Genomic DNA, 13,131 nt, shown 5'->3' with positions numbered 1-13,131 from the left:
CCTTTGTCTTTGTATGGGTGCAGGGCTTATGTTCCATTTTTCTCACGGATGGTAATGCTTTAAAGAATATCTTATGTAGGGTTAGATTAAGGGAGTTCTCTGAAAATCGGTGAAAGTTAAAGGAAGATTTGGTAGATGATTAAAGTTATAAAAGATACATATCTGTGTGATCAGGTGAAGGGCTGGATGGCTTACTCCTATTCCTGACTTCTATCCTTTGTTCCAGAGCAGGTAAACTAAAGCTTTATCACTTTGTGTGAAGTTATGTTGGCTGGACTGTGAGGGTGACTAATGGAGCTTGTGTCCTATTTTCCTTAGGTACAGCAGATTTCATTCTATGAGGATTCAGTTGCTGCACACCTCTCAAAAATCCTGACGTCAGATCAGCATTCGGTGGTAATATCATCGGCAAAGTAAGTATCATACAAGAAAATGTATCTGGACTAAACCAGCACGTTATGTTTACAAGTCTGAGTGGTTTCAGCTGCTCCTTCCTGCTCTTCTCAACATTCCATGCATTTGTCGTTCCTCTCCCTCCAATCTGCCACTTAAAAAATAGACCAACCTGTGAAATTCGTGCCTTTTTTTTCAGTTAGAGCAGCAGTAGTTCTGTGTACTGAAGTAACAGCTGCAGAAATCTGTGAATGCAAAATGAGTGTTTTTAGTGCCCAGCTGTTTCATTATCAGGACCCACTAAGCTTTCTTGATCTATGTAGCCAAAGTCAGATGAAATGCATTAAAGGCAAAAACAAAGCTCAGATTCGTCACTGAGTATACAAAGTTGGATATGAAAACGTGCTGATGAATGTTTTAACTTTCAGCAGTCAGAAGTATGTCTTGTTGGCTCATGCAACGCTGATGGCCACATGGTTAGTATTGGTCACTCACACATCAAGAGACAGAAAAGAACACAGATGGACAGCTAGCTCAAAGTAGATTTTGCATGAAGAAAGCCAGCAGAGTCATTGAGAGGATGGCTACATTTGGCACAAGCCAGTGTGAATGATATCGGGTGCTGATCTTTGCTTTGTTCATCTGCTTTCTCCTTGCAGAGTACTTTGCGAAACAGTTAAAGATTTTGTTGCCCGGGTTGGAAAGGCTTACGAAAGGACAACAGAGAACTGGGAAGAATCAGAGACTATGGCGAGAAAGGTATGCAGGGAAAGCTTCACCATCAACCACTTTTACCCTTCAGTTTTCTCTGCTAGTGGCACTGACTCAAAAGTTCCACAAGCACTGGCATGCCCTCTGATAGATCACATAAGTAACCCATTCTTCAGGTGTGAGATCGGATAATAAGTGTCAGTGTGCTATTTAACTGTAGACAGCTTATTCTTTTCCTAGACTTTAAACTCTGCATTTGACCGTATTCAGTGTCACTTGCCACTCGTATTCGTTTTAAAATTTTGTTTTCAAGTGTAATCAGTTTGTCCGTTGGGTAGTATTTCACGTGCAATAAAACTTTGTTTCAAGTCAGCTGCGCAGCTGCACACACATGCAGCAAAGCAAGAGTATTCTTTACTGCTCCAACTGATTTTCCCACCAGCCAAAACTCCCCAAAGCCTGTCCACGATCTACAAGCACAGGTGAGGAGTGTGATGGAACACCCTCCACTTGCCTAATGCAACTTCAAAAGCGATCAAGAAGCTTGACACCATTCAGGACAAAGCAACCCACTTGCTTAGTACCACGTCCGTAACAGTCAGTCCCTCCACCACCCGATGCTCAGTAGTAGTAATGTGTGCCATCTATAAGATGCTGCAGAAATTCAACAAGTATCCTTAGAAAGCACCTTCCAAACCTACAGCCGCTCCAATCTTAGAAGGACAAGGGCAGCAGACACTTCGGAACACTACCACCTCCAAGTTTCCCTCCAAACCACTCACCATCCTAATGTGGAAAAGTATTGCTTCAGTGTCACTGGGTCAAAATCCTGGATCTCCCTCCCAAATGGTATTGTGTGCCTCTCTACAGCACATGGACAGCAGTGGTTCCCTGCAGCTCCTCTTCAAGTAATTGTTGCTTTCTATGGTTTAGCTCATTTTCAACCCATTTCACTGGCTTGCCTAAAGTTGACCTTGCATTCTAACCTTGTGGAGCAATTACCATGGGGGACACTATCAAAGCCCTTGCTGAAATATGAACGTATCACATCCATTGTATTTCCACTACCAACAAGTTCTGTCATTTCTCAAAGAACCCCTGTAAATTTATTAACCAAAATCACCCTTTTTTTATGTAGAGTTTCTCTTACTGTACCATACCCACCTCAATAATTCACTCTCCGTTTGAGGATGCCTTCTAAATCCACAAGAGATGCGTCTTATAATCAATGCCCCTTGATCATTTAATATACTTTTATCTTTGAGATTGTTCAATGAATCCACTGTTCCCTTTTTACACTGCCTATTATTCTAGAAATTTTGACTTGTTCATAGTAGTCTGTTATCCTTCCCTAATTTTCTGTTTAGCTATTGCCTAACAACCTCCATTGCCTTGTTTTCATATTTATTTGTGCAAGCCATGAGATGCTAACTACATATTATGAGCAACCTTTTCTAGATCCTTCTACTTTTTTTTTGCTTACACTATTTCCTCTTTTCTTCAGTGATATGCAGTTTTGCGTTCTGCAGAATATACCTAAACAGGAACTATTTTGCCATTCTGATGATGCTGGCCAGCCCATCGTTGTAATTTGCCTTCCTAAATTTGAATATCTCTATGAAACAAATTGCTTCTTCTGTCATAAGCTTAAATTTAAGTGGCAACATGTTGCAGTCTCTTACTATGGTTTGCTGGACATTCTTGTTGTATTTTCTGATTGATCTGCTGTACCATCTCATATTTAAGATCAGATCTGATAGCATACTGTTCACTGAGGTTCATTTACCAATTATCCTTAGGTCAAGGATCATGGCCTCTCTCCTGTTTGCCCCTTTAAATACTTTTGAGACTATCCCTAGCAATTGATGCAATTTGCAGCTCCATGAGTTGGAGAAGTTACTCAGTGAATCTCGAATACTGCCTGCTTGGGTTTCCTCTGCATGCTCCAGTTACCTCCCCCAGTTCAAAGCTGTGCAGGTTAGGTGGATTGTCCAACAGAACTCTTCATCTGACGAAGGATGTTCTTGGTACAGGGAATGCAGCGACTGATTCCTGGGATGACAGGATTGACACATAAGGAAAGGTTGAATTAGTTAGGGTTATATTTGTTGGAGTTCAGAAGAGTGAGGGGGCTTTCATAGAAACCTGTAAAGTTTGAACAGGTCTGGACAGAATAGATGCAAGAAGGACGTCTCTGATGGCAGGCAAGTCCAGAACCAGGGGTCACAATTTAAAAATTTCAGGGTAAACCATTTAGGACTGAGATGAAGAGAAACGTCTTCACCCTGACAGTGGTAAGCCTGTGGAATTTAGAAGGCAGACAAGGCCAAAACATTAAATGATTTCTTCGAAAGAGTTGGATGTAGCATTTGGGACTAAAGGGATCAGAGGATATGTAAGGAAAGCAGCAACAGGCTGTTCAGTTGGATGATTGGCCATTTGCATGAAGGGCCAAATAGCCGCCGCATCCTACTTTCAATGTTTCTGTGTCAACAGATGTCCACAGATTGTATCTGTCTTTTCAGATCTTCCATCACGCAATTTCTACCTCTGCCACAGCTGGCCTCGACAGGATCAAACCTGTTCCAAGATGTTCTTTTCTGTTATATCCCTTCCGCTTCTTCTTTTCTACCAAAATCATCTTTGTTCCTGTATAGATAGCAAACCAATATCATCGTTGAACCAGATCTCCGCCATGCCACTGATAGCGTAGCATTTCCACCAAGAACCTACAAAGTCTCTCCTTATCCAAATTCCTTTTGCAACTCATTGTACCGTTGCCCTTGATAAACATTGGCTCACCACTGTCTTCAGCTACTAACACTTGCTTTATCCTGTAAGATATTGTAGCTTTACTACTTCCGCACACTTTATTTTTGCAATATTTTCCTTAACTGTTCTGATATATTCTTCTTTTAATCATAGTGCTCTGTCCTCAAAGAAAAACTGGACTCATTGCTTAAAACACTCAACGATGAATCCCAGGCAGCATCATCCCTACCAAACCCACCGCCAACAATTGCTGAAGAGCAGGAGGATTGCGAGACAACCAATATCATGTGCGACCTGGCTGAGGACAGGCCAGCCTGTTCCCCCAGGCCACAGATATTCCGGCCAAGGGAGCAACTCATGTTGCGAGCAAATAGCTTGAAGAAGGCAATACGGCAGATTATAGAACATGCAGAGAAAGGTAAGAATCACCAGCAGTTCACTGCACAGTTAGTGGCTTTATTACGTTGATATTCGCAAGCATCAGGCACCCTTACCAGTCTGTACAAAACTCCCTGGCCCCTGGTTGTATGAATTAAAGGCTGACAGTAATCAAGATAAAAGATAATTCAATGCAATGTCCACATCTTTCTTGATTGCTGAAACATTTTAGGTGTATGAGTCTCACCAGTTTGAGCTCTTCACAGAAATAACTCAATATTTTAAACATATAACAGCACAGTGTAAATTAAAAAGGCATCAATGTGTATTTGACCAGTAACAGGCATGGTTAACAAGTAACCAGCACATGTTGAATCATTGTGGGGAAAAAAAATCAGCTTTAGTCGCATTGAATAGCTTGTAATTGATAATCTTTATTCTCACTGTTCTGTCTAGCTGTGGATGAACAGAATGCACAGACACAGGATCAGGAAGGTTACACCTTTGGTCTCTGTTCAGAGGAAGAAAGGAGAGAACCCCAAACTGAAGACAAGATCTCACTGCACTCCTCATATAGTGCCACTGTTAAAGGAAGGGTCTACCGGAAAGGTACTGAACCTTGGAGTTCTATGATACAGTACTATCCATGCATGGAACCATTTGACATATTGATTAGAGATTTTCATCTCTTCCAAAAAAAGCCTGTTTGGGTGTACTAAGACACCCAAGTTTGCAGAGATAGAGTTCCAGATTTTCATGGGAAGCATGGAGCAGATCCAAGAAATTTGGTGAAGAAGCACAATTGGGGAAAAAGGAGGAAAGGAAGAAAAACATGAGAAGAAAAGAGGAGGATGGCAAGAGACCAAGAAAAAGAGGAAGCGTCATGAGATTAGTGAGAGGGAACTTAGAGCCTTAATAGTAATGTCTTAAAAGTAGGATATGGGTCAATACTAATCTAGACGTATCTGCAATAGTGCCATTAAAGAAGTGTGAGGATTGGAATGGCAGTATGGCAGGAACATCACCAACCAAATTCTGGGTCAGAATTGGCATTTACCAAATCTTAGGTTAGGAATGGCACTGACCAAGATCTGAGGGTAATCATGGCATTGTCTTAAGATCTGGAGGTAGGAATGGCACCGAACAAGGTCTGAGGGTGAGAATGGCACCGAACAAGGATTGTAGTGGCATTTAACAAAGTCTGAAGGTACGACTTAAATTGACAAAGTCTGAAGGTCAAAATGGCATTGACTTAAAATCTGAGGGTAAAAATAGAACTTAATGAATTCTGGAGCAGAACTGACTCAGATCTTCAAGCAGAAATGTCATTGTTCTTGATATGGTGTATCTACTTTTTCACCTGAAGAATGTTAGACTGTTCAGGGAGAGAATAGGAAAATAAGTAATGGCAAAGAAACAACTTGGCATTTAAATAAATGTGTAATTCATAAACTGGAAATACAACTTTTAGTATTTGGCTTTGCTTTCTTAAGGCCACTGCTCTACCCTGGTTTAGACAATGTTCTGAGCAGACATGACAAAAAGATAAAATACACAATTTGCCAGCAAGTAGAAACTGGGAGCATTTGCTTTAAGGCTTATATGACGGTTGTTCATGTTGAACAATCAGTCTTTCTTGTTTGGATCATTTCATGGTTCCAGTCATTGTAATTCTGCTGAATTGTTACATTTCTGAAGTGTGTTTCTCTTCACTTTAAGGATCACTAGTTTGGGTTGATGAGTCTTATGGCGTATTTATAAGGATCTCACTTTATAGTAGCCAACGGAACATAACTGAAGACTATTGTCCTGTCATCATTGCAGTGCCAAAGTCTCCCTGTGAGAGGAGGATCAGTAAAGGAAGCTTATCAATCGGCAGCTCTTCTTCACTTCCTACTCCAACAGCAAATCGAGATAACTTGCCAATGCTTAACTCCAAGATTCTTTACCCAAGTAAGTGATTCTAGGAAAGCTAATAGAATGTTATCATTTATTGTAAGGGGGACTTGAGTACAAAAGTAGGGAGTCTGCTTCAGTTCTTCAGAGCTCTGGTGAGACCACATCTGAAGTACCATGCATAGTGGACCATGGAGACCTTATTTAAGCAGGGATGTCGATGTACTGGAGGCAATTCAAGGAGGTTTACTAGTGAGCAGGTTGTCTTATGAGGAAAGGTTGAACAGCTAGGCTTGTATGCATTGGAGTTTAGAACATTAAGAGGTGACTTGATTGAAACATATAAAATCCTGAAGGGTCTTGACAGTCAATGTGGAGAGGATGATCCCTGTGATAGGAGAACCTAGAACTTGGGGTCACTGGGCAAAAATAAGTGGTTGCCTATTTAAAATAGATGAGCTGTAGTATTTTTCTGAGAGGGTCATGGGTCTGAAATCCTTTTGGGAAAGGCGATGAACGCAGTTTCTTTGACTATTTTTAAGGCAGAGGTTGATAGATTCTTGGTAAATAAGGAGGTGAAAGCTTATCAGCAGTTGGTGGGAATACGGACTTAAGGTAACAATCAGATCAACCATGAACTTAGTGAATGGTGGAGCAGGCTTAAGGGCCTGAAAGACCTACTCCTGTTCCTTGTTCATGTGCAATTAAAGAATATCTGCAGTGACAGAAGCCCCTAGTGCACACTGCACTTCTCATATCAAAAGCAAATGGAGCAAGATTTCCCTTGGTCTACAGAAGACAAATTAGAAATGAATGAAATTGGACAATCCACATAGAATCAACCGAGACAGCAGTGGCAAAACAACTGTCCTCATCAACATCTAGGTGCCTTGGCAACATTGGGACAGCTGTCTCACAGATTAGCCAAGCAACAGTCTGGCATAGTCATGCCCTTGGAATCATACCATCACTATTCCTGATTACATCCTGTTTTACACATGGATAGATCCACCAGAGATGGTGGCACAATGGTATGCAGTCAAGAGGAGTTGCTTTGGGAATCCTCAATATTGCCTCTGAACCCCATGAAATCTTATGTCATCAGATCAGAAATGGGTGAGGAATTATCCTGATGATTATCACATTTCCCCCCACCCGATCATTTGATGAACCAGTACCTTTCCATGTTTAATATCATTTGGAGGAATCACTGAGGATGACGAGGACACAGAATTTACTCTGTGACGGACTTCAATATCTATCAGCAGGAGTGGCTCAGCAACACCACTACTGACAGAGCTGGCTGAGTCTTACAGTAGCAGTTAATAACTGCTAGACTCAGTCTGTGGCATGTGGTGAGGAAACCATCGAGGGAAAAATCTACTTGACCTCATGCCCACCAGTTTAGCTGTCACAGTTGCGCCTGCCATGACAGTACTAATTAGAGCAACCAACATGCAGTGCTTCTGGAGACAAAGTCCGATTTTTCTTGTTGAGGTTACCCTCCATTATATGGTGGCACTGCCACTTTGCTCAATGAGACAGATTTCAGACAGATTGAACAACTCAAAGTTGGTCATCCGTGAGCCACTGTAGGCCATCATCAGCAGAATCTGCAACCTCATTGTGCAGTATATGCCCCACTCCATTATGAAATCAACCTTAGTTCAATACAGGCGCAGCCCCAGGCATACCTCAAAATTAGGCGTCAACCTGATAAGGCCACAACACAGGAATACTCGCATGCTGAACAATAAAAGCAGCAAATAACAGACAGCTAAGATTTTCCACAGCAGGTCGGACCTAAGATCAGCAGTACTGCCACATACAGTCATGCATGAACAATTAAATAACCAACAGGAGGCAGAGGCTCCACAGATATTTACATCCTTAATTATTGGGGAGCCCAGCACATCAAGTGCAAAAAACAAAGCTGAAGTATTTGCATCCATCTTCAGGCAGGCTTGTCGAATGGAATGATCCACCTCAGCCTCCACCTGAGGTCCCCATTATCACAGATTCTGTTCTCCAACCAGCTCCATGTGATATAAAGAAATAGCTGAAGGCACTGGATGCTGCAAAGGGTGACAGCACCGAAGGTGTCCAAAGGGAACCATGCTTATAACCAAGTCGAAAGGCCATTAGCTTTAGCGAAGGGATGGTGGATTTAAAACAAAGGAATAACCTGCTCACTGACACGAGGTTTTGGGTTCCACCAGGCCTATTTGGCTCCTGACCACATTGCAGCCTTGGTCCAACCGTAGACCAAAAAAAGCTGAACTCCAGAAGCGAGATTTAAGTGACTGCCCTTGTCATCAAGGCAGCATTTAAGTGTGACATCAAGGAAACCAAGCAAAACTTTTAAGTGGGAATTGAGGATTGCGGTGGTCCGAGGTTAATCATCTCAGCAGCAGGGCATCACTGTAGAACTTCCTCAGGGTAGTGGCCTTGCTCCAAGTATCTTCAGCTGCTTTATCAATGACCAACCCTCCATCATTAAGTCACAAGTGAGTATGTTCAGTGATGTTTGCAGTTTTCAGCACCATTCACAACATTTCAGGTGCTGAAACAGTCTGTGTCCAGATATAGCAAGAGCTGGACAACATCTAGGCTCAGACTGATGAACACAGTCCTGACTTGGAACTATATCACCATTCCTTTAATGTCACTGTGTCAAAATCCTGGAATCTCCCTAATAGCATTGTGTGTCTACCTACACCCACAGAGCTGCTGCAGTTCAAGATGAAGCTCACTACCATCTTCTCAAGGTCACTAGCCTGTCCTAGCCAGGGATTTGTGCACCAAATTTAAAGAATGAAAAAGTCAACATTCCAGCTGATCAAGATCCAGTAACCTTTGCTGCAAACGGCAGTAAAAACCAAAAGAACTGCGGATGCTGTAAATCAGGAACAAAAACAAAGTTGCTGGAAAAGCTCAGCAGGTCTGACAGCATCTGTGAAGGAGAAAACAGAGCTAACGTTTCGGGTCCGGTGACCCTTCCTCAGAATCAGTTTGGATTTTTGCTGTAGGAAAAACAAACTCATGTTCACTTATCATGGGCTTAAGCTGTAACTGACTATCCCTTAAAGTTGTTGACTGTCCCTTTATAGTTACCGACTGCACTTTATGGTTTGTGGCTGCATCTTATAGACTACTAACCGCACCTCATAATTATTGACTGCACATTATAGTTTATGGTGACCACTGAAGAACACACCTTAGAGAAACAGGTTATTGACAGTTTTAGTGTTCTAGAAAGAAAAGTGAGATAGCCAGGTTATCACTTCAGTAATGAGGCAGAATTCATACAAGGCCTGTCCCAAGTATAACTCAAAAGTAGGAAATACTGATGTTTTGAAAGTTGTAACGTTTAATTATTGAGAAGCTTGAACGTATTGTTCAGATACCTTTCCTTTCATGTGGTAGACTGCAAACTATTTTCTCTTTTAACTCTTGCCTTTCGCAGTTCAAAACCTGACATCATTATCTGAGACATTGTGTGTCGGAAAATATGGGGAGAAGGGGCTGAGGATCTGAACACTGCTTTCATACTGGACTCAGCTATGTTAACTTGTCTTTTATTCAGGTGGGGTGTAGCTGATTCTGTTTTGTGCTGGCAAGCGCTTGCAATGTTGATCTTACCACTTATTCCCTGCCCTCTGCACCTCCTATCAGGTTTAAGAGCTGGATTGGCTGCTTCCTTGGCTGGCGGATCTGTCATCAGCAAAATGTTATTTGTCCATGCTGATACTGTGAACCCGGAACCTGATGTTCTGTATGTACCGTGAGCAGTCACTGATTTTGTTTACCCTCATAATGTTTCCCTGTGCTGTACATTCATTCAAGGTGTTTGATCTGACTCCAAATCATTGCTTTGGTTTATTTTCGATCTTATTTGTTGAGATTTCTGTTTATGCTGATCAGAATGCATAATAAGTGTGGTGATCTTTGTAATTTATGAGTGTGTGCCGTTCCAGACTAAGTAAAGCTTAAACTAGCTTGAGAGTAAGGTTGTCTTGACATTGTGCCATCTGATATTTCCAGATCATAAACAGCATGTGTTCATTACAGATTAAAGTTACTTCTCAAACAGCAAAAGCATAATACTGCAGTTCCTTATATTTGGGGAAAAAAAGTGCTATAAATGCTGAAATCTGGCAGCTTCCATGGAGAGAGAAACAGATTTAATGTTTTGGGTTAAGGACCTCTCTTCAGAAATCTCCATCTATATTGTCTGTTCAGACACTTCCAGATCAGTACCAGTTAGATTCAGACTAATGCTCATTCACATGTCTCTCTCAATTGTTCTTACCTCCAATAATCCATTGTTGAAAGTTTGAGGTGAAGAGGAGTAGTCAGGCAAGATGGATACTAGGGGCTATTATTGCCTCTGGATCTGTACCTCAGGCAAGTCAGAATTTTCAAGAAAGCAAGGTAAATTTTCAGGAACAAATCCATTTCTAATTCCTAGTCCATTGTATTGGAAAAGCCATAGATGCGACCATCACGCTTTTTAACTTGTACTACATGAAGCAGGCAGTGGACATAGGCTGGGTACCTATCATTGAGGGCAGTGAGGGAATTGGACGAGGTAATCTCAATAGAGTGGTTCCCAGTGGTCTTGCTGGCCAGGAATAGTGTTGAATGGCGACTGTCAGTATGCAACCAACGCCCCCTTTCTGTCAGCTGCTGATGTGCATGTAAAAGAAGGAAAATAATTCTGAAAAGAATTTTAAAGAAACAGAAACATTGGCAAGTATTTAAATAGATTTCCTTTTTAAATCTATTTGTTAAACATGTATCAAAGCCTTCTCAGATGGCACTACTGCTTAAGTATCTTGACTTGTATAACCCATCAAAATATGTTAAACTGAACTATCGATCCATGTAAGATTGTTTTTATAATTATGTTTCACTTTTATGCTTATCCCTAAACCATGTTCCATAACCCTAACCCTAACCCTAACCCTAACCCTCCCAATATCACTCCTCATTTTCAGAGAATCAGTTCTCTTTCTTGAAACCTTGCTGAAAAAGCAATAACCGTGAGGAGATCCGGAGTACAAAGATTGTTCACTGTGATTGAAAATACACTTTCGTGCATTTGTAATTCAGCTCAACTGGAGTCTTTGTATAAGCAACCTTCAATCTCTGGCAATAGAGTCTAAAGCAAGGAAACAGACCCTTCGGCCCAACTAGTCCCACCTACCTGCACTTGGTCCATATCTCTCCAGACCTTTACTATTCACTGACTTATCCAAATGTCTTTTACCTGCATCAACCACTTCCTCTGGCAGTTCTTGCCACACACGAACCACTCGCTGTGTAGCCTGTCAAGTTCTTGGTCATTCTTTCTCCTCTCACCTTAAAAATATGCCCCCTCGTTTTGAACTTCCCCACATAGGGAAAATACCTTTGCTATTCACCTTAATTATGCCCCTCATGATTTTAGAAACCTTTATAAGGTCAACCCTTAACCTCCTATGCTTCAATGAAAAAAGTCCCAGTCTAGTTTTATGACTCAACCCCTCCATTTCCAGCAGCACCCTGGTAAATCTTTTCTGAACCCTCTCCAATTCAATAATACCCTTCCTTTAGCAGGCCGACCAGAACTGCACACAATACTACAAAAGCGGCCTCACCAATGTCCTGTACAGCCTCAGCTTGCAGTCCCAAGTCCTATACTCAGACATCTGAGCAATGGAGGCAAGCATGCTAAACACCTTCTTAACCACCCTGTCTACCTGTGATCCAAATTTCAAAGACTTATGTACCTGAGCCCCTAGGCCCCTCTGTTCTACAACACCACACAGTTTTCTCATTGGGAATCTTTCTCTACACCAGGTCAGTTTTTGGACAGCCTAGCTCAGCAGGTCAAACGACAACTATCTGAAGTAGATTCCTGATCAGGTGCCTTCCTCTCTTGAAAAGTCTTCCGGTTGTAGTGTAATTCTCTGGTGGTGGGCGATTTGCAATTGAAAGATATCTTAGCATGAATCGAACTCTCTAATGGCGTCTTCTAGTTGGGAATGCCACTTTGTTGTGGGGTTTGCTGGTAAATACTACCATTATCTGGTGATGATTTAGTGAATACACCTTTCCAAGGTAAAAAAAAATTGAAATGAAAGTTCTTTTCTCTCTTTGAATCTTTGTGATATTGGAGGATAAGCTTAATTTATTTTGTTCTTCAGAAATGGGTATACGGAAAAATGTGTAATGAACAATTACTTCGGTATTGGATTGGATGCAAAAATTTCTCTCGATTTCAACAATAAACGAGATGAACATCCAGAAAAATGCAGGTGAGAAAACCAGTTGTCAATAGAGAGCTGTCCTGAAAGAATAACCATCTTGTCACAACTCCACAAGCTGCAGGTTTAACCCTTTTCCACCAAAGTTCACATTTCAACATGCAAAAAGAGGAATTCACTGACATCAGAAGAGAAGCACAGTGTCTGAATTTGCTAGATGCATTCTAGCTAAGTGTGCTTGGAAATTCCTATATTGCTCAACACATTGAATCCAAGAACCTCTAGTTCCACTTATGCTGCATCTCTAAGTCTTACTTCATCAACATTTATCTTATCTTTTCAGTCCAGCTCCACCCTGACGCTGTAATAGATATTCCTGCCGTTATGCTTCACAATTCCTCTTAAACTTCCAGCCTCCATCTTTCCACCAAACTCCAAGAAATCTACCTGATTCTGAAACTGTAGTTAATTATTCTGTCCAAGACTTCACTGGTTTTTGTCCTAACAGATCAGCTCTGCATTTAATATAATACTGCAGCATTACGTACATGCAGCATTGACTGGCAGTATGCAGGGGAGCAAGTGTTGACAGACAGGTTATCTCAGATGCAGACTGGATGAACAGTGTGCCACAGACTCATGTCAACTGTCAGTATACCTGAGATGTAGTGTTGACTGTATGCCTGGGTTTCGGTGTTGACTGTCGGTATGTCTGGGATTCGGTGTTGAC

At 41.5% G+C, this 13,131-nt stretch overlaps 1 protein-coding gene across 2 annotated transcripts in view; it reads left to right on the top strand.

Annotated features, from left to right (window-relative positions):
• The window catches only part of LOC109929240 (diacylglycerol kinase delta), a 106,191-nt gene that overhangs the window by 58,845 nt on the left and 34,215 nt on the right, over nucleotides 1-13,131 (top strand). For both annotated transcript variants that reach the window (XM_048604320.1, XM_048604319.1), the window contains exons 11-17: nucleotides 319-413; nucleotides 1,053-1,152; nucleotides 4,030-4,294; nucleotides 4,711-4,863; nucleotides 6,079-6,207; nucleotides 9,826-9,925; nucleotides 12,342-12,452. In XM_048604320.1, the coding sequence (XP_048460277.1) occupies nucleotides 319-413; nucleotides 1,053-1,152; nucleotides 4,030-4,294; nucleotides 4,711-4,863; nucleotides 6,079-6,207; nucleotides 9,826-9,925; nucleotides 12,342-12,452 (953 nt within the window). The remainder of the gene's footprint in view (nucleotides 1-318; nucleotides 414-1,052; nucleotides 1,153-4,029; nucleotides 4,295-4,710; nucleotides 4,864-6,078; nucleotides 6,208-9,825; nucleotides 9,926-12,341; nucleotides 12,453-13,131) is intronic.

Source organism: Rhincodon typus, chromosome 13, assembly GCF_021869965.1.
Source record: "Rhincodon typus isolate 14 chromosome 13, sRhiTyp1.1, whole genome shotgun sequence".
Classification (NCBI taxonomy): Eukaryota; Metazoa; Chordata; class Chondrichthyes; order Orectolobiformes; family Rhincodontidae; genus Rhincodon; species Rhincodon typus.
This window is presented reverse-complemented; position numbering and strand designations above follow the sequence as displayed.